General features: G+C 47.0%; 1 protein-coding gene across 2 annotated transcripts in view; it reads left to right on the top strand.

Annotated features, from left to right (window-relative positions):
• The window catches only part of LOC137305183 (gamma-aminobutyric acid type B receptor subunit 1-like), a 72,017-nt gene that overhangs the window by 40,715 nt on the left and 10,633 nt on the right, over positions 1–20,669 (top strand). For both annotated transcript variants that reach the window (XM_067974006.1, XM_067974005.1), the window contains exons 10-14: positions 10,809–10,959; positions 11,891–12,023; positions 14,353–14,469; positions 18,985–19,092; positions 20,509–20,602. In XM_067974006.1, coding sequence (XP_067830107.1) covers positions 10,809–10,959; positions 11,891–12,023; positions 14,353–14,469; positions 18,985–19,092; positions 20,509–20,602 — 603 coding nt within the window. The remainder of the gene's footprint in view (positions 1–10,808; positions 10,960–11,890; positions 12,024–14,352; positions 14,470–18,984; positions 19,093–20,508; positions 20,603–20,669) is intronic.

The following is a 20,669-nucleotide window of genomic DNA, read 5'->3' as shown; positions in this document are numbered from 1 at the left end:
CCCTCACCTCCCCTCTGCATCCCTCGCCTCCCCTCCGCACCCCTTGCCTCCTCGCTCCCCGCCTACCCTCCTCTCCCTGCCCCTCGCCTCATCTCCCCGCCCCTCGCCTCCCCACCCTTCCTCCCCACCCCTCGTCTCGCCGCCCCTCCCATCCCCGCCCCTCGTCTAACGTCCCCTCCCCTCACCTCTCCTCCCCTCCCCACTCCTCGCCTATCTTCCTCTCTCTGCCCTTCCTCTCCCCGCCCCTCCCCTCACCTTGCCTACCATCCCCCACCCACTCAGGCATTATAAAACCTAATCAGGCCTGATTGAGAGTGCGCACTCTGTTCCGTATTGTGAACTTCTGCTTCATGCCTGTCCCCTGATGCTCGGTCTTGCATCGTCACGACTTTGCCCGTTTTTTGCGTCCTTCCGGTTTTCCCCTCGCCTTCCTGTGATAGGCGCTGACATCGTGCCGGAGTGCGGGGTCACACTGAACCCCCCGCGGTTGACTTCTATTCTCCACGAACCGTAAATCCAGCCGCATTGAGCATTGATGGCCAGACATGTGAGGGACCAAAACATTGTTGGCAGGAGTGCCCGCCATCAGCTCCCCCCCCACCACCACCCTGTGGCCTCTCCGAGCATTGGAGCTGACCTGATGATTCTCTGGGATGTCGCATTAAAGTCATACATCAGGTTTGATCCCCAATACGTGCTTCGTTAGCTGATCTCAGCCGGGTCCGCGGTAGGGGCACTACGATTGGCAGCCTGTTCCCAGTGGAGGGGATTAACCTTTTCATCCAGTCCCTCTTCCACTGGCGCACTGCAGCACCTTTATGAACATAAGAAAGAAATAGGAGAAGGAGTAGGCCATACGGCCCCTCGAGGCCTGCTCCGCCTTTAAATAAGACCATGGCTGATCGTCGACCTCAACTCCACTTTCCCATCCGATCCCCATATCCCTTTATTCCCTGAGAGTCCAAAAATCTATTGATCTCAGCCTTGAATATACTTAACGGCTGGGCATCCACAGCCCTCTGAGGTAGAGAATTCCAAAGATTCACAACCCTCTGAGTGAAGAAATTTCTCCTCATTTCAGTCCTAAATGTCCGGCCTCATATCCTGAGACTATGTCCCTTAGTTCTAGACTCTCCAGACAGGGGAAACAGCCTTTCAGCTTCTACCCTGTCAAGCCCTCTAAGAATTTGTTTCAATGAGATCACCTCTCATTCTTTTAAACTCCAGAATATAGGCCCATTCTACTCAATCTACTCTTTAACATGGTAAAATGTCCCAAGGTGCTTCACAGGAGCGATTCTCAAACAAAATTTGATACCGAGACACATGAGATATTAGGACAGGTGACCAAAGGCTTGGTCAAAGTGATAGGTTTTAAGGAGCGTCTTAAAGGAGAAGAGAGAGGTAGAGAGGTGGAGAGGTTTAGGGAGGGAATTCCAGTGCTTGGGACCTAGGCAGCTGAAGGCACGGCCGCCAATGGTGGAGCGATTAAAATCAGGGATGTGCAAGAGGCCAGAACTGGAGGAGCACAGAGATCTCGGAGGGTTGTAGGAGGTTACAGAGATAGGGCGAGGCCTTGGAGGGATTTGAAAACAAAGATGAGAATTTTAAAATCGAGGCATTGCCGGACCGGAAGATGTAGGTCAGCGAGCACAGGGGGTGACAGGTGAACAGGATGTACTGCAACAAATCGCCAAGGCTTCTTCGACAGCGCCTCCCAAATCCATGACCTCCACCACCTTGAAGGACAAGGGCAACAGGTGCATGGGAACGCCATCACTTCCAGGTTCCCCCCCAAGTCACACACCATCCCGATTTGGACATTTTTCGGCCATTCCTTCATCGTTGCTGGGTCAAAATCCTGGAAGCCTGTACCAGCATTGTAGGGGCACCTTCACCACGCGGACTGCAGTGGTTCAAGCAGAAGTCTCACCACCACCTTCTCAAGGGCAACTTGGGGAGGGCAAAGAAGGCAAGGGAGTGCACAATAAATGGGAGGATACTGAGAGATGTAGAGGAACACAGGGACCTTGGAGTGTATGACCGCAGATCCCTGAAGCTGGCAGAACGGGTAGATAAGGTGGTTAAAAAGGCATACGGGATACCTTTCTTTATTAGCCGAGGCATAGAATATAAGAGCAGGGAGGTCATGCTGGAACTGTATAAAACATTGAAATAAAAACAGAAAATGCTGGAGAAGCTCAGCAAGTCAGGCAGCATCTGTGGAGAAAGAAATGAGTTAACGATTCAGGTCGAAGACCTTTCGTCAGAACTGGAAGATGTTAACACTTTCTGACGAAAGGTCTTTGACCTGAAACGTTAACTCTGTTTCTTTCTCCACAGATGCTGCCTGACTTGCTGACTTGTTTTTATTTCAAATTTCCAGCATCCGCAGTATTTTGCTTTTGTATAAAACATTGGTTGGGCCACAACTTCAGTACTGCGTACAGTTCTGGTCACCACATTACAGGAAAGATGTGATTGCACTAGAGAGGGTACAGAGGTGATTTACGAGGATGTTGCCAGGACTGGAGAATTTTAGCTATAAGGAAAGATTGGATAGGATAGGCTGGGGTTGTTTTCTTTGGAACAAAGGAGGCTGAGGGGAGATTTAATTGAGGTGTATAAAATTATGAGGGGCCTAAAAAGAGTGGATAGGAAGGACCTATTTCCCTTAGCAGAGGGGTCAGTGACTAGGGGGCATAGATTTAAAGTAATTGGTAGAAGGATTAGAGGGGAGCTGAGGAGAAATTTTTTCACCCAGAGGGTGGTGGGGATCTGGAACTCACTGCCTGAAAGGGTGGTAGAGGCAGAAACCCTCAACTCATTTAAAAAGTACTTGGATGTGCACTTGAAGTGCAGTAACCTACAGGGCTATGGACCAAGTGCTGGAAAGCGGGATTAAGCTGGATAGCTCTTTTTCAGCCGGCACGGACCCGATGGGCCGAATAGCCTCCTTCTGTGCCGTAACTTTCTATGATTCAATAACTAGAGATGGCCGGGGTTGCCAGCGACGCCCATATCCCCAGAATGAATATTTTAAAAGGGGGACATTGCAATTGGCCTCAATGCCCTTGGGATCAGAAGCCCCGCTCCCGGTCGTGACCCCGTGTTTATGTGTTCTTCGGGTGAGGACAGGCTTGGATGTGATGCCCCCACTGGTGGAATAGGTTTCTATCGCTCATTATTTAAAGCCGTACCATGAAAAATAGTCGTCTGGGTGGAGGTCATGGAACCTTGTCCAGCAAGAGTCAGGATGGGAGGGGAAGAGTGCAGGAATTGGGGGACTGCTCTCCTGGCTGGCTTCCCACCTTCCACCCTCCGTAAACTTCGGCTCATCCAAAACTCTGCTGTCCGTATCCTAACCTGCACCAAGTTCCATTCACCCATCACCCCTGTGCTTGCTGACCTACACTGGCTGCTGGTCTGGAAACGCCTCGATTTTAAAATTCTCATCTTTGTTTTCAATTCCCTCCGTGACCTCACCCCTCCCTATCTCTGCAACCTCCAAGATCTCTGCCCTCCTTCAATTCTGGCCATTTGGCCATCCCTGATTTTAATCGCTCCACCATTGGTGGACGTACCTTCAGCTGCCTAGGCCCTAAGCTCTGGAATTCTTTCCGCCTCTCTACCTCTCCCTTCTCTTTTAAAATGCTCCTTAAAACGTACCTCTTTGATCAAGCCTTTGGTCACCTGCCCTAATATCTCCTTATGTGGCTCAGTGTCAAATTTTGTCTGATAATCATTCCTGTGATGCACCTTGGGACGTTTTACTACGTTAAAGGTGCTATATAAATGCAAGTTGTGTTGAGAAGATTGGCGATGAAAAAACAAAAGTTAAAAAGAAGTAACACTTTGGAGCGAATGAGTTACAGTTGCAGGTAGATGAGGAGTTAACACATCACAGGACAGTTGCTGAATCTCAACAGTTTGTGCTCGCAACTCGAGCTGACTGGGTAGAAATTAATCACATTAGTCATGCAGTGTCGAAAGTGAAAAAAGACAGCGGGAAGTGGAGAAAATAGAGCTACACAGTGTGAAGAGAACTGGAAAAGGCACAGCCTGTATCAGGAGACCAGACACAGCCGGCATCGGGAGATCAAACATAGCCTGCATCAGGAGACCCGACCCTCCCTACATCAGGAGATCCGACCCTCCCTGCATCAGGAGACCAGACACAGCCTGCATCAGGAGACCAGACACAGCCTGCATCAGGAGACCAGACACAGCCTGCATCAGGAGACCAGACACAGCCTGCATCAGGAGACCAGACACAGCCTGCATCAGGAGACCAGACACAGCCTGCATCAGGAGACCAGACACAGCCTGCATCAGGAGACCAGACACAGCCTGCATCAGGAGACCAGACACAGCCTGCATCAGGAGACCAGACACAGCCTGCATCAGGAGACCAGACACAGCCTGCATCAGGAGACCAGACACAGCCTGCATCAGGAGACCAGACACAGCCTGCATCAGGAGACCAGACACAGCCTGCATCAGGAGACCAGACACAGCCTGCATCAGGAGACCAGACACAGCCTGCATCAGGAGACCAGACACAGCCTGCATCAGGAGACCAGACACAGCCTGCATCAGGAGACCAGACACAGCCTGCATCAGGAGACCAGACACAGCCTGCATCAGGAGACCAGACACAGCCTGCATCAGGAGACCAGACACAGCCTGCATCAGGAGACCAGACACAGCCTGCATCAGGAGACCAGACACAGCCTGCATCAGGAGACCAGACACAGCCTGCATCAGGAGACCAGACACAGCCTGCATCAGGAGACCAGACACAGCCTGCATCAGGAGACCAGACACAGCCTGCATCAGGAGACCAGACACAGCCTGCATCAGGAGACCAGACACAGCCTGCATCAGGAGACCAGACACAGCCTGCATCAGGAGACCAGACACAGCCTGCATCAGGCGACCAGACACAGCCTGCATCAGGCGACCAGACACAGCCTGCATCAGGCGACCAGACACAGCCTGCATCAGGCGACCAGACACAGCCTGCATCAGGCGACCAGACACAGCCTGCATCAGGCGACCAGACACAGCCTGCATCAGGCGACCAGACACAGCCTGCATCAGGCGACCAGACACAGCCTGCATCAGGCGACCAGACACAGCCTGCATCAGGCGACCAGACACAGCCTGCATCAGGCGACCAGACACAGCCTGCATCAGGAGATTAGACACAGCCTGCATCAGGCGACCAGACACTCCCTGCATCAGGTGTATATATATAAACACACATATGTACATAAAGCCTTACAGTGATTTTGACTTTGTGCGATAGTGCAAAACGGGCGATAGTGAGTCGGCCTCCTGTTTTTATTTCCCATTTTTATTTCCGTTGACTTCAATGGAAATCGGAAGAGATGTAAAACAAGCTGTTGACTTGCTATCACCCGTTTTACACTATCACATAAAGTCAAAATCTATTCCCTTGGGTCTATTCTGTAGCTGCCACACTAAAGAACTCACACTTCAGACGTCACATTTCAAAGTGTCCAGTATTAAAAAAAAGAAAAGGAAAGCCAAGAATCTCATTCTGGTTTTTCCGACCTTGATGACTTGGCCTCCTTCCCAAGGACCGGAGCTAGGGATTTACAAGCAGCTACCAATCTGGAGGAACTTCCCACCTTCCCCCCCTCCACATCAATTAACCTCTAAGTAACCTCGGAGGCTAACCGCTGGGGTTACTGAGCTAGACCGCAAGAGTTACATGATCGACAGCCTTAAAGGGACAGGAGACATCAAAAAACACGGCTCCATCTTAGCAGCTGAAAATGGAGGTCGCGCTCCAGGCTACCCACCAGCACCCACTGCCGAGAGATCTACTGCTATGAGTAAGCACGTTGAATGTTAATAATTTTTCCTCTTACGAAACTATTATCTGTCTGCTGGTCTATAATGAGACCGAGGGTCCATGGAGGTGTCCCACAGTGGTACAAACCTTATTTTAAATACTTATGACAGCCTCATGCATCATTTAAAATAATGATTAAGCCCTGGTGATTTGATCACAAGAGAAAATATACTGAAAGTCTACGTGTCCAAACTTAGAATATGAAGGTAGAGGAAGGTATTTGCTCCATTGTGATTCTGTACAATGGGAATATGAAGGTACAGGAAGATATCTGACCCATTGTGATTCTGTACAATGGGAATATGAAGGTACAGGAAGTTATTTGACCCATTGTGATTCTGTACAATGGGAACATGAAGGAACAGGAAGATATTTGACCCATTGATCCTAACCCCTGCTGTGCACTAAGTCGCTACTCAAGCCATTTAAATCATTACTCAGTATCTTTAGTTGGACACACACTATCACTGAGTACATCGCTGTGTGTGGCCAGGAGCTTGGACATCTTAGTCAAAGTAAACATGGGTCCCCTAGAGGTTAGCGAAAGTAAATGTGGATCCCCTAGAGATTAGCGAAAGTAAATGTGGGTCCCTTAGAGGGCAGAGAGAGGAGAAATTATAATGAGGAATAAGGAAATGACAAATATTTTGTATCTGTCTTCACAGTAGAGACAGAAAAAACATACCAGTAATAGTGGGGAACCAAGGGGCTAATGAGAGTGAGGAACTTAAAGTAATTAAGATTAGTAAAGAAAAAGTACTGGAGAAATTAATGGAACTAAAAGCCAACAATCACCTGGACCTGATGGTCCACATCCTAAGGTTTTAAAAGAGGTGGCTGCAGAGATAGTGAATGCATTGGTTTTGATCTTCCAGAATGGCCTAGATTCTAGAACGGTTCCCATGGATTGGAAGGTAGCAAATGTAACCCCACTATTCAAGAAAGGAGGGAGAGAGAAAACAGCGAACTATAGGCCAATTAGCCTGACATCAGTTGTAGGGAAAATGCTGGAATCCATTATTAAGGATGTAGTAACAGGGCACTTAGAAAATCATAATATGATTAGACAGCGTAAACACAGTTTTATGAAAGGGAAATCGTGTTTGACAAATCTATTAGAGTTTTTTTGAGGGTGTAACTAGCAGGGTAGATAAGGGGGAACCAGTGGATCTAATATATTGGATTTTCAAAAGGAATTCGATAAGGTGCTATACAAGAGTCTGTTACACAAGATTAGGGCTCATGGGATTGGGGGTAACATATTAGCATTGATTGAGGATTGGTTAACGGACAGGAAACAGAGAGTAGGAATAAATGGGCCATTTTTAGGTTGGCAGGTTGTAACTAGTGGGGTGCCGCAAAGATCAATGCTTGGGCCTCAGCGGTTTACAATACATATCAATGACTTAGATGAGGGGACCAAGTGTAATGCATCCAAGTTTGCTGACGATACAAAGCTAGGAGGGAAAGTAAGCTGTGAGGAGCGTACAGAGACTGCAATGGGATATAGAGAGGTTAAGTGACTGGGCAAGAAGGTGGCAGACAGAGTATAATGTGGGGAAATGTGAAATTATCCACTTTGGTAGGAAGAATAGAAAAGCAGAATATTTTTTAAAAGGTGAGACTAAGAAATGTTGGTAGTCAGAGGGATTTGGGTGTCCTTGTACAAGAATCAGAAAGTTAACATGCAGGTACAGCAAGCAATTAGGAAGGCAAATGGAATGTATATATTGCAAGGGGATTGGTGTATAGGACTCTGGTGAGACCACACCTGGAATACTGTGTACAATTTTGGTCTCCTTACCTAAGGAAGGATATACTTGCCTTAGAGGGGGTGCAATGTAGGTTCACTAGATTGATTCCTGGGATGAGAGGGTTGTCCTATGAGGAGAGATTGAGTAGAATGGGCCTATATTCTCTGGAGTTTAGAAGAATGAGAGGTGATCTCATTGAAATGTATAAAATTCTTAGAGGGCTTGACAGGGGTAGATGCTGAGAGGCTGGAGAGTCTAGAACTAGGGGTCATAGTCTCAAGATAAGGGATCGGCCATTTAGGACCGAGATGAGGAAATATTTCTTCACTCAGAGGGTCGTGAATCTTTGGAATTCTCTACGTCATAGGGCTGTGGATGCTCAGTCGTTGAGTATATTCAAGGTTGAGATCGATAGATTTTTGGATACTAAGGGAATCAATGAATATGGGGATCGGGCGGGAATGTGGAGTTGAGGTAGAAGATCAGCCATGATCTTATTGAATGGTGGAGCAGGCTCTTGGGGCTGCATGACCTACTCCTGCTCCTATTTCTTATGTTCTTACCCAGGAAGGAAAGAAAGAGCAGGCGTGCATACTTTAGCAAACCATCAGCAGCGCAGCCTTAGCCCCACAGTGGGCTCCAGCCTGTTGTGCTGTCGACGTCCCAGAGCACAGTATTTCCTCAGCCAGGCAAACCTGATATTATAATAATTTAGCAGGGACTCCTGCTGTGAGATACTGGCCTGCAGTGCTGGAACACACCACCAATCCCTGACAATTACATCGTTAATTTCAGATTTGTCTCATTTACATTTCGTTTTTCTAAGTTCTACTTTTGAAAGCAAGTTGAACTCGTCAATTAGATTCCAGTCTGTAACCCACTCCCAGAATTATTCTATACAAAAACTCTCTGAACCCCTCGATTAGATCCCAACCTGTAACTCACTCCCAGGTATCTATTATTCTATATATAAACCATCTGAACCCCTCAATTAGATTCCAGACTGTAACTCACTCCCAGGTATCCATTATTCTATATATAAACCATCTGAACCCCTCGATTAGATTTCAGCCTGTAACTCACTCCCTGGTATCCATTGCTTTGTAAGTAAAAGGAGGCATTAGGCAGTAGAGTGCTACGGTGATATTTTCACTCTGCTGAAAATTCAAGGATAGCAAGGTGATAATTCGTCCTCAGTAGCATCAGCGAGACATTGCAGGTATAAAGGAGGAACCTCAATCTGCAGTGGGACTAGTAATACCCCAAACAGCTCCTGTACAGGACTCCAGTTATGAGGCATTGCTGGAAGCCTTGGAGTGGGGGAAGGAAAGCTTTTTATGGCAACGTTCTGTCCTTCCGTTTCTATAGAAACCGTTGGAGCCTCTCCGACACTTGCAGTCCTCTCATCTAGGTCACCATAGCAACCTGGTGGATTGCCGCAGTGGCTCTGAGAGCTGTTTCCATGGAGAAATCAAAGCTGGAGAGCGTCTGAGAGCTGTGCTCTATATTGATTTCTCCTTGAAAGCAACAGGATAAAGTGACAGAGCTGACATCGTTCTCAGCAGTTCCTGCAACCTAGGCTCACTCCAAACTGTCTGATAAGAAAACCCTCTCACCCACCTCTCCCCATTCACAGTCAGACACTGGGCAGCCTGTTCCCAGCAGTGGGGATTAACCCTTTCACCCACCTCTCCCCATTCACAGTCAGACACTGGGCAGCCTGTTCAATGAACAATCATTAATACTATGAATTAATCACTAAATATAACAGGCATCCACGGGTGAGTTACAGGCTGGAATCTAATCGAGGGGTTCAGCTGGTTTATACGTTGAATAATGTATACCTGGGAGTGAGTTACAGACTGGAATCTAATCGAGAGGTTCAGATGGTTTATATATAGAATAATGGATACCTGGGAGTGAGTTGCAGGCTGGAATCTAATCGAGGGTTACAGATGGTTTGTATATAGAATAATAGATACCTGGGAGTGAGTTGCAGGCTGGAATCTAATTGAGGGGTACAGATGGTTTATATATAGAATAATGGATACCTGGATAATAAACTGAGGCCCCATCTGCCTGTTCAGGTGGACGTAAAAGATCCCACGGCACTATGTTGAAGAAGAGCAGGTGAGTTCCCCCCGGTCTCCTGGCCAATATTTATCCCTCAACCAACATCACTAAAACAGATTATCAGGTCATTATCACATTGCTATTTGTGGGAGATTGCTGTGCATAAATTGGCTGCTGGGTTTCCCACATTACAATTTTAAAGGAATCGCAGGAACAGAGAGACCTGGGGGTGTATGTGGTGGCAGGACAAGTTGAAAAGGCTGTTAAAAAAGCATATGGGATCCTGGGCTTTATTAATAGAGGCATAGAGTACAAGAGTAAAGATGTTATGCTAAACCTTTATAAAACACTGGTTAGGCTGCAGCTGGAGTACTGTGTTTAATTCTGGGCACCACACTTTAGGAAAGATGTCAAGGCCTTAGAAAGGATGAGAAGAGATTTACTAGAATGGTGCCAAGGATGAGCTGGAGAAGCTGGGATTGTTCTCCTTAGAATAGAGAAGGTTAAGGAGAGATTTGATAGAGGTGTTCAAAATCATGAACAGTTTTGATAGAATAAATAAGGAGAAACTGTTTACAGTGGCAGAAGGGTCAGTAACCAGAGGACACAGATTTAAGGTGATCGGCAAAACAGCCAGAGGCGACATGAGGAAACATTTTTTTTACGCAGCGAGTTACTGTGATCTGGAATGCGCTGCCTGGAAGGGCAGTGGAAGCAGATTCAACAGTAGCTTTCAAAAGGGAATTGGATAAATACTTGAAGAGAAAAAATTTACAGGGCTACGGGGAAAGAGCAGGAGAATGGGACTAATTGGATAGCTCTTTCAAAGAGCCGGCACAGGCACGATGGGCCGGATGGCCTCCTCCTGTGCTGTATCATACTATGATACAATGATACTATATTACAACAGTGACTGCACTTCAAAAAGTGCTTCATTGGCTGTAAAGCGCTTTTGGACGTCCTGAGGTCATAAAAGGCGTTATATCAATGCAACTTCCTTCTTTCCACTTTTCCTTTCTTTCTTTCGTTCTTTCATGCAAAGAGCAACGATGAACCCAACGCCTATTCCCTTGACCATCCTTGTCTTGTGTTCGCAGGTGGGGTTCCGCCCGCTGACCACACGAAAGTTATCCCGACGTTCCGGTACTTATCCCAGAAGCTCTTTGTGTCAGTCTCGGTCCTGGCTGGGCTCGGTATTTTACTGGGAATCATCTGCCTCACCTTCAACATCTACAATAGCAACGTGCGGTAAGTAGAAACGAGTCGAAGGGGTTTAGACTTTAACTGCAGGGTCCTCGGGGAATCTCAAAAAAATAAACCGCCAGCCTTGCTGCAAAGAGATGGCCCAATTCAACCAAAGAGATGACCCAATTCAACCAAAGAGATGACCCAATTCAACCAAAGAGATGGCCAAATTCAACCAAAGAGATGGCCAAATTCAACCAAAGAGATGGCCAAATTCAACCAAAGAGATGGCCAAATTCAACCAAAGAGATGGCCAAATTCAACCAAAGAGATGGCCAAATTCAACCAGAGATGTCCCAATTCAACTGGCCTCTCTTCACTCATGTTATATTTATTGGTCACCTGGCAGTGGGAGGCTTTCAAATTGGGCCAGAGGTTGACGACTGGACAGGGTAGGGCTCAGTGAGAACACCGTTGTTAAGGGCAGGATCCATTACACTGAGTCCTTGCCTCCTTTTCCCGTCCGTCGAAATTTCTGGGCTATTTGTGGCCAGCGAACGGTGAGCCCCTCCCACCACATATTAGTGGCTGCCCGTCCAGCATTGCTGAGGGTGTCAGGAGCTGCCATGTTGTTCAAGGCCGGGGATTCTCCACTGCCATTGATTGCGATGAAGAAACCAGACTTCTGGAGAAAAAAAATCACCGTTTTTTTTGGTCCATTTCCTTGGTCAGCCCATCAACACTGGCCCACTAATGCAATGGCCGATAGAACTCTTCCCCAGACAGCGTCTCCTCCCTGAATCCTGACTGTGTTCAGATCAGGACTCGTCACACTTACTGTACCTTCTCAGTGTATATTTGGGTAACTGTGTCTGCATCTCTTTAGTGTATATGTGGGTAGCTGTGCCTGTATCTCCTCAGCGTATATGTGGGTTGCTGTGCCTGTAGATGCCTGCATGCCTGTTGTAACTGCCTCATCTTTACCTTGTTCCAGGTACATTCAGAACTCCCAGCCCTACTTGAACAACATGACAGCAGTGGGCTGCACGCTGGCCCTAGCGGCCGTATTCCCACTCGGGCTGGATGGTTACCATATCCGCAAGTGGCATTTCCCCTTCGTCTGCCAGGTAGGTCATCAAGAAAGAAAGAACTTGCATTTATATAGCTCCTTTCATGACCTCAGGATGTCCCAAAGCGCTTTACAACCAATTAAGTACTTTTTGACACCTCGATTTTCAAATTCTCATCCTTGTTTTCAAATCCTTCTAAGGCCTCCCCACTCCCTATCTCTGTAACCTCCTCCAGCCCTACAACCCTCCAAGATTTCTGTGCTCCTCCAATTCTTGCCTCTTGAGCATCCCCGATTTTAATCGCTCCACCATTGGTAGTCGTGCCTTCAGCTGCCAAGGCCCTAAACTCTGGAGTTCCTTCCCTAAACCGCTCCACCTTCCTACCTCTCTCTTCTCATTTAAGACGCTCCTTAAAACCTACCTCTTTGACCAAGCTTTTGGTCACCTGTCCTAATATCTCCTTATGTGGCTCGATGTCAAATTTTGTTTGATAATCGCTCCTGTGAAGCGCCTTGGGATGTTTTTCTACTTTAAAGGCGCTATATAAATGCACGTTGTTGTTGTAGTTGTAATGTAGGAAACGGGACAGCCAATTTGCTATCGGGCATGTGGTATAACGGGCAGCAAATGTGATTCAGCCAGTTTTGTGTCCCCGTCCCATGTGCAATTTCACCTCATGTAGCATTGAAACTTTTCCTGCAACCATCTCCATGTTTGAATCCCACGGGCCCTTCTCGCGACCTGGCAAGTGACACCGATATCCTGAGAGAGAAGTAAAAACAGGCCAGACCGGGTAAGGGCGATAGGTTCCCTTCCCTGAAGGACATTAATGAACCAGGTGAGCTTTTTTTTAATTAACAACAATCTGGCAGCTTTCATTTATCATATCATTTTGTTGGCCAGAAATGGCCGGATTTATTTCATATCAGGGCTGTGGTGAGATTCTGAACTCCTGAGTTCTAGGTTGTCAGTCTTCCACCGCACCTGCGAACCCACTCATAACTATAGGACACTGAGGGACCTGAAGCCCCTTCATCAAAACCCTTCACTGGGGCTGTGGGCCGCAACCAACTGAAACATTCTGACAGGTCTTCCCATAGGCCTGAGTGTGGTTGCTATGCGGTTTGATTGCCTCTGCGCTATTTTTAGTGCCCTTGTTAATTCGTTCGCATCGCATTGCCGTCTGCATTACTTTAATGTGGCTGTTAACCCATTAATTGCTGGAAGTAAGATGGCAGCGAGCAGAAAAATAGCAGATGGAGGAAAGGAAAGCGGGAGCGGATGGGGGCGAGGGGGGGATTTTCATGATTGGGAGCTCCCGATAGAACGATGAAGAATCTCGTCGAAAAAACCATGCAATACAAGTCAGAGGAAGTTGGTTTAACGTCTCATCCGAAAGACGGCACCTCCAACAGTGCAGCTGTCCCTCAGTACTGCACTGGGAGTGTCAGATTAGATCACATGCTCAAGTCTCTGGAGTGGAACTTGTACCCATGATCTTCTGACTCGGAGGCGAGAGTGCTACCTACCGAGCCATGGCCAACACCGGAGTCTACACTTTTTAAGTGTAGTCACTGTTCCCTACATTACAACAGTGACTACACTTAATAAGTACTTCATTGGTTGTGAAGTGTTTTGGGACATTCTGAGGTCGTGAAAGGCGTTATATGACAACAACTTGCATTAATATAGCACCTTTAATGTAGTAAAACATCCTAAGGCGCTTCACAGGAGGATTATCAAACAAAATTGTTTGAGCCACGTAAGGAGTTATTAGGTCAGGTGACCAAAAGCTTGGTCAGAGGTAGGTTTTAAGGAGCGTCTTAAAGGAGAGAGAGGTAGTGAGGCAGAGAGGTTCAGGGAGGGAATTCCAGAGCTTAGGGCTTATGCAGCTGAAGGCACAGCCGCCAATGGTGGAGTGATTAAAATCGGGGATGCGCAAGAGGCACGAATTGGAGGAGCGCAGAGATCTCAGAGGGTTGTAGGACTGGAGGAGGGATACAGAGATAGGGAGGAGCTTCGCTATGGAGGGATTTGAAAGCAAGGATGAGAATTTAAAATCGAGGTGTTCCCTGACCGGAAGCCAATGTAGGTCAGCGAGCACAAGTCTTTCTTTCAGGCACAGTAACTATGGCTGTGGGCCACATATTACATTGTAGAAACAAACATTCCCTTTGATCCCTCCCACAGGCCTTGTTGCAGCCTACTGACCTGTTTAGAAACCGAGAGCCCTACTCGATTTTTTCTTCACAGGTCCGGGTACATTTGCTAGGCTGGTTTACACTGTAGGGAAACTCAAAAATCCCAGTGCCAACTTTTCTCAAAGGCCCTACCGCGGTCCCTAGGCCTGAGTACATTTGTAAATAAATATTTTTCTTTCCCACAGGCTCGAGTGTGGCTGCTAGGCCTGGGCTTCAGCTTAGCCTACGGCAGTATGTTCACCAAGATCTGGTGGGTTCACACTGTGTTTACCAAGAAGGAGGAGAAGAAGGAGAAACGGAAGGTACAATATCTGAGTGCGGGCAGACCTTACTCTAGAACATAACGGAAAATTATTCAACTGAAATAAGAGAAAAATGGGGCGACTTTACTGGAGCAGATAGTGTCCGTCACTCACAGACAAGTATCTTCACTAACACGTGGAGGGTGCTGTTCTCAGCCACACATCCACCCCATCACTCAGTTTGGTTAATGATTTGTTGATTCCTTTTCTTACTGTTTCAATGCACATGATCCACTGGGACAGATGGGACACCCATCAGTTTGTTTCTTCTCTCTCCCTCAAGAACGTCCTGAGGACATAAAGATGCTACAGAAACACACTTCTTTCTTTTATCCTGCCTCTCCTCTCTTTCTTTGTCTTCCCTTTCTGTCTCTCCCTCTCTGTCTCTTTCTCTCTCTGTCTCTTTCTCTATCAGTCTCTCTCCACGTCGCCCAGTGAATCAGCTGCAGCAGTGGGCGTTAATGAAATATCGATTATTCAATGCACTTGCCCCCCCAAAACCCTTTATCTTTATTTCCCCAGTTTCCCCCCCATCCCCTCCCCTCCTTGATCTGGGTTACAGTATGATGAGCACTGGCTGGTTTCTGGTACCTGACACCAGTGCCCTCCCGCACCCCCGCCACGTGTGAGTATCAGTCCCTGGCCCGTCTCCTCACACTCCAGCCGCAGTCCCTGGGTAAATGATCAGGCCGTGTTGTAAAACTGGTGATAGTGAATGGGCAGCCTGTTTTACATCTCTGTTTTACGTTGGTCAATAGAAATCGGGAGAGATGTAAAATGTGGAGAGATGTAAAATGTGGAGGGATGTAAATCGGGAGAGATGTAAAATGTGGAGAGATGTAAATCGGGAGGGATGTAAAATATGGAGAGATGTAAATCGGGAGAGATGTAAAATGTGGAGAGATGTAAATCGGGAGGGATGTAAAATGTGGAGAGATGTAAATCGGGAGGGATGTAAAATATGGAGAGATGTAAATCGGGAGGGATGTAAATCGGGAGAGATGTAAATCAGGAGAGATGTAAAATGTGGAGAGATGTAAAATGTGGAGAGATGTAAATCGGGAGGGATGTAAATCGGGAGAGATGTAAATCAGGAGGGATGTAAAATGTGGAGAGATGTAAAATGTGGAGAGATGTAAATCGGGAGAGATGTAAAATGTGGAGAGATGTAAATCGGGAGAGATGTAAAATGTGGAGAGATGTAAATCGGGAGAGATGTAAAATGTGGAGAGATGTAAATCGGGAGAGATGTAAAATGTGGAGAGATGTAAATTGGGAGAGATGTAAAATGTGGAGAGATGTAAATCGGGAGAGATGTAAAATGTGGAGAGATGTAAATCAGGAGGGATGTAAATCGGGAGAGATGTAAAATGTGGAGGCATGTAAATCGGGAGAGATGTAAAATATGGAGAGATGTAAATCGGGAGGGATGTAAATCAGGAGAGATGTAAAATGTGGAGAGATGTAAATCGGGAGAGATGTAAAATGTGGAGAGATGTAAATCGGGAGAGATGTAAAATGTGGAGAGATGTAAATCGGGAGAGATGTAAAATGTGGAGAGATGTAAATCAGGAGGGATGTAAATCGGGAGAGATGTAAAATGTGGAGAGATGTAAATCGGGAGGCATGTAAATCGGGAGGGATGTAAATCGGGAGAGATGTAAAATATGGAGAGATGTAAATCGGGAGGGATGTAAATCGGGAGGGATGTAAATCAGGAGAGATGTAAAATGTGGAGAGATGTAAATCGGGAGGGATGTAAATCGGGAGGGATGTAAATCAGGAGAGATGTAAAATGTGGAGAGATGTAAATCGGGAGAGATGTAAAATGTGGAGAGATGTAAATCGGGAGAGATGTAAAATGTGGAGAGATGTAAATCAGGAGGGATGTAAATCAGGAGAGATGTAAAATGTGGAGAGATGTAAATCGGGAGTCATGTAAATCGGGAGAGATGTAAAATGTGGAGAGATGTAAATCGGGAGGGATGTAAATCGGGAGAGATGTAAAATATGGAGAGATGTAAATCGGGAGAGATGTAAAATGTGGAGAGATGTAAATCGGGAGGGATGTAAATCGGGAGGGATGTAAAATGTGGAGAGATGTAAATCGGGAGGGATGTAAAATGTGGAGAGATGTAAATCGGGAGGGATGTAAATCGGGAGGCATGTAAATCGGGAGAGATATAAATCGGGAGGGATGTAAATCGGGAGGGATGTAAATCAGGAAAGGTGTAAAATGGGCTGCTGATTCCCGTTTTACACTATCACATTCAAAATTTCCCCAAAGTTCCTTTGTGTGTTATTAAACACCATCAGTAATATGTTAATATTAAGATAGCATGCAGTGGAATTTTACAGCAGCCTGTTAACCAACGCACTGCCAGAGCAAATTAAGAAAGACTTGCATTTATACAGCGCCTTTCATGACCTCAGGACCTCCCAAAGCGCTTTACAGCCAATGAAGTACTTTTTTTGAAGCGTAGTCACTGTTGTAATGTAAGAAACGCGGCAGCCAATTTGCACACAGCAAGGCCCCACAAACAGCAATGAGTTAAATGACCAGATAATCTGTTTCTAAGTGATGTTGGTTGAGGGATAAATATTAGCCCAGGGCACCAGAGAGAACTCTCTTGCTCACCTGCCTGTGCTGGTGCTTCGAGTGGACGTTGAAGATCCCACTCCACTATCTGAAGAAGAGCCGGGGAGTTCTCCCGGTGTCCCAGACAACATTCCTCCCTCAACCGGCATCACTAAAAAAAGGCCAGGTTAACTGGTCATTGAAACAGAAAGCAGAAGCTGTTGGAGACACTCAGCAGGTCAGGCAGTATCTGTCGAGTGAACACAAGTACTTCTCGTCCCGAGAAAGGGATCCCTACCTGAAATGCCGGCTGGACCTCTCTCTCGCCGCAGGCGCTGCCTGACCTGCCAAGTGTTTCCAGCATTTTCTGTTTCTGTTTCAGATTTCCAGTATCCGCAGAATTTTCCCTTTAACTGGTCTCTCTGGTCTTGTTGCTGTTTGTGGAACATTTCTGGCGCAGAATAACTACTGCATTTATGTCAACGTAACAATAGTCACCTGCAGTCCAAAAGGTAATTTATTATCTTAGGTGCTTGAGATGTTTTTGATGTGCTGTATAATTAAGGGCTTATTTATGAATATCCAATCCTTCAAAATCAGTGGAAAGTAATGGAACATCATCACCTCGTGGCTGAATGTGGAATGGCAACCCCTTTTTTACAGATGCTAGCTGACAGCACAATGGTGACAGAAATAGTGTGTGGCTCTGAATATAAACAGCACAGGATGTAGCTGTACCTCAATTTAAAATAAAACAATATATTCTTCAACTGTCCCTTTCACCCCACCCTCCATCTCTCTTATGTTGGTTTTGTATCTTCAACTCTTCCCTTGAAGAACGGTGTGAAGTAGCGGGAAGGATTCGCAGAATGATTATCAGTCTGACAGGGTGGCATTGTTGTTATTTTCGTAACTCCGCACTCTTCCCTTGGAGACCGGTGTGAAGTAACGGGAAGGATTCGCAGGCTGATTCACAGTCTGAGAGGGAGGCGTTGTTGTTATTTTCTATCTCCGCACTCTTCCCTTGGAGAACAGTGTGAAGGATTCGCAGGCTGATTAACAGTCTGACAGGCCGCGACGTGAATGCTCCTTCCATGGCCGTAACTATTTTTATACCAGCTGATAAGGGTGGTTAGTCCTATATAGCGGGAGGGTTTTAGGGGCTCCCACAACCCGTACTATCCCCGCGTTGGGAGTTCGCTAGCTTCAATGTGAGGGGCAGCAGGCAGTATAACTCAGGTCAGCTATCTGCACATCACATTCTACAGACACCAGCCTGCGACGTAACTGCAGGTGGGTCCTCAATATTGCTACAGGTTATTCAAATCCTCAAGAAATGCTTCGGCCATGTGACTAACACCAAAATGGAATGCGCTGAATTCGAGAGCAAAGTTTGTGTCCTTGTTGGGTTATTATTCAGTGAGAACTTTTTTGTTTTGATGAATTATTTGTTTTATTTGCTCCTCAAGGTGAGGACAATGAGTGCTGGAGACTGAAACCTTTCCCCTGTCTTTTCACCCCATGTCAGCATCAAGCCATCCCAGCTCAGATACAGCTCAAACTTGAGTAATGCCTCTCTCTCCTCCCCCCCACCCCCCACTCCCCAATTTACCTCGTACTCTGACCCAGAAATGTGTCTCAGCTCCACCCCCAGAAGATATTCGAGCCACTCCCCCATCGCCCAGTCCTAGAGGGGAAAGGACAGCGTCTGACCCACTGCACCACCCAGTCCCAGAGGGGAAAAGGACTGTGTGTGACCCACATGTCTAATTTAAATGGTGTTTTTTGTGACCAATATCATCTTCTTCTGGGCCGTAGAAACCCTCTCCTCCTTTCACTCCACCATGCAGACAGACCACAATGCTGAGAATGAACCGCCTGTTTGAAGGACTGAAGCGTCAGCCAAACTAATCTGGATTTACTCTGCTCTTCCACAGCACCTGGAGCCCTGGAAGCTGTACGCCACAGTTAGCGTGCTGCTCGCCATCGACGTCCTCACGCTGGCCGTCTGGCAGATGGTCGACCCGCTTCAACGCACCATCGAGGTGAGGGACCAACCTTTCAAATAAAATGTCCCTCCAGTTATCTCCCCTCCTTCCCACCACCGCAGGAGCTGCCCTCTGGGTTGGGACTGGGTTCCACTGGTGCTGATTGCACTCCTTCTGCTCCATCCTTCCCGTGTGTTGCTAAAGAGCGAGTCTTTGAAAAAGCTCTAGGAATGTTTTCTCCTCATAGAATCGTACAGCACAGAAGGAAGTCATTCGGCCCATCATGCCTATGTCGGCTCTTTGAAAGAGCTATCCAATTAGTCTCACTCTCCTCCTGCCCCCACCCCCCCCCCCGCTCTTTCCCCATAGCCCTGAAAATTTTTCCCCTCCAATTCCCTTTTGAAAGTTATTATTGAATCTGCTTCCACCAACTTTTCAGGCAGTGCATTCCAGATCATAACAACTCGTTGCATTAAAAAAATTCTCATTTCCCCTCTAGTTCTTTTGCCAATGATCTTAAATCTGTGTTCTCTGGTTACCAACCCTCCTGCCAGTGGAAATAGTTTCTCCCTTATCAACTTCATCAAAACTCATTCATGATTTTGAACACCTCTATTAAATCTCTACTTAACCTTCTCTATTCTAAGGAGAACAATCCCAGTTTCTCTCATCTGTCCACATAACTGAAGTCCCTCATCCCTGGTACCATTCTGGTAAATTTCCTTTGCACCCTCTCTTATGTGTCCACTTGCCTTTTACGAGGCAGCATCCCTTTAATCCGTTCGCCTAATTCCCTACAAAAGGTGAAAGCTACCCAGGGAGCTATGAATGATTCTGCAAATTTGCTGATCCTAGAAACTAGCTCTCAAGTGAGAAAAGAGCAACATGGTCTGAGCAGAGAAATGGGAACAAGGTCCCAACAGGGAGAGGGCAATGGACTCCGAGCAGGAAAAGGGGAATGAGGTCCTAACAGGCAGAGGGCAACAGGGTCTGAGCAAGGAGAGGGGAATAAGGTCCTAACAGGGAGAGGGCAGTCGAGTCTGAGCAAGGAAAGGGGAGTGAGGTCCTAACAGGGAAAGGGCAATGGAGTCCGAGCAGGTAAAGGAGAACGAGGTCCTAACAAGGAAAGGGCAATGGAGTCCGAACAGGTAAAGGAGAACGAGGTCCTAACAAGGAAAGGGCAATGGAGTCCGAGCAGGAAAAGGGGAACGAGGTCCTAACAGGGAGAGGGCAACAGGGTCTGAGCAGGGAAGGGGGAACAAGGTCCTAACGAGGAGAGGGCAACTGGGTCTGAGAAAGGAGAGAGAGTGGGGTCTGAAGCAGAACAACAGACATTTACCAAGAAATGAAAATGAATTTGAGAAGGAGGGAAGGAAATTCTAGGCTGGAAATAAACATCAGAATGTACAAAGCAACAATTCCAAAATCAGCAATGAGAATGATTGTGATGTTGATAATCTGCTCTTTCCCCAGGAGTTCACCAAGGAGGCACCGGAAGGGGACCAGGATGTCCTGATCCTGCCTCAGCTGGAGCACTGCAGTTCGAACAAGATGAACACCTGGCTCGGTAGGTGCTCCCCTCCCCCTCCCCGAGTCTGAAACACAACTGTGGGTCAGTGATGGGTCGTCAGGTC

This window comes from Heptranchias perlo, chromosome 39 (genome assembly GCF_035084215.1).
Source record: "Heptranchias perlo isolate sHepPer1 chromosome 39, sHepPer1.hap1, whole genome shotgun sequence".
Classification (NCBI taxonomy): Eukaryota; Metazoa; Chordata; class Chondrichthyes; order Hexanchiformes; family Hexanchidae; genus Heptranchias; species Heptranchias perlo.
This window is presented reverse-complemented; position numbering and strand designations above follow the sequence as displayed.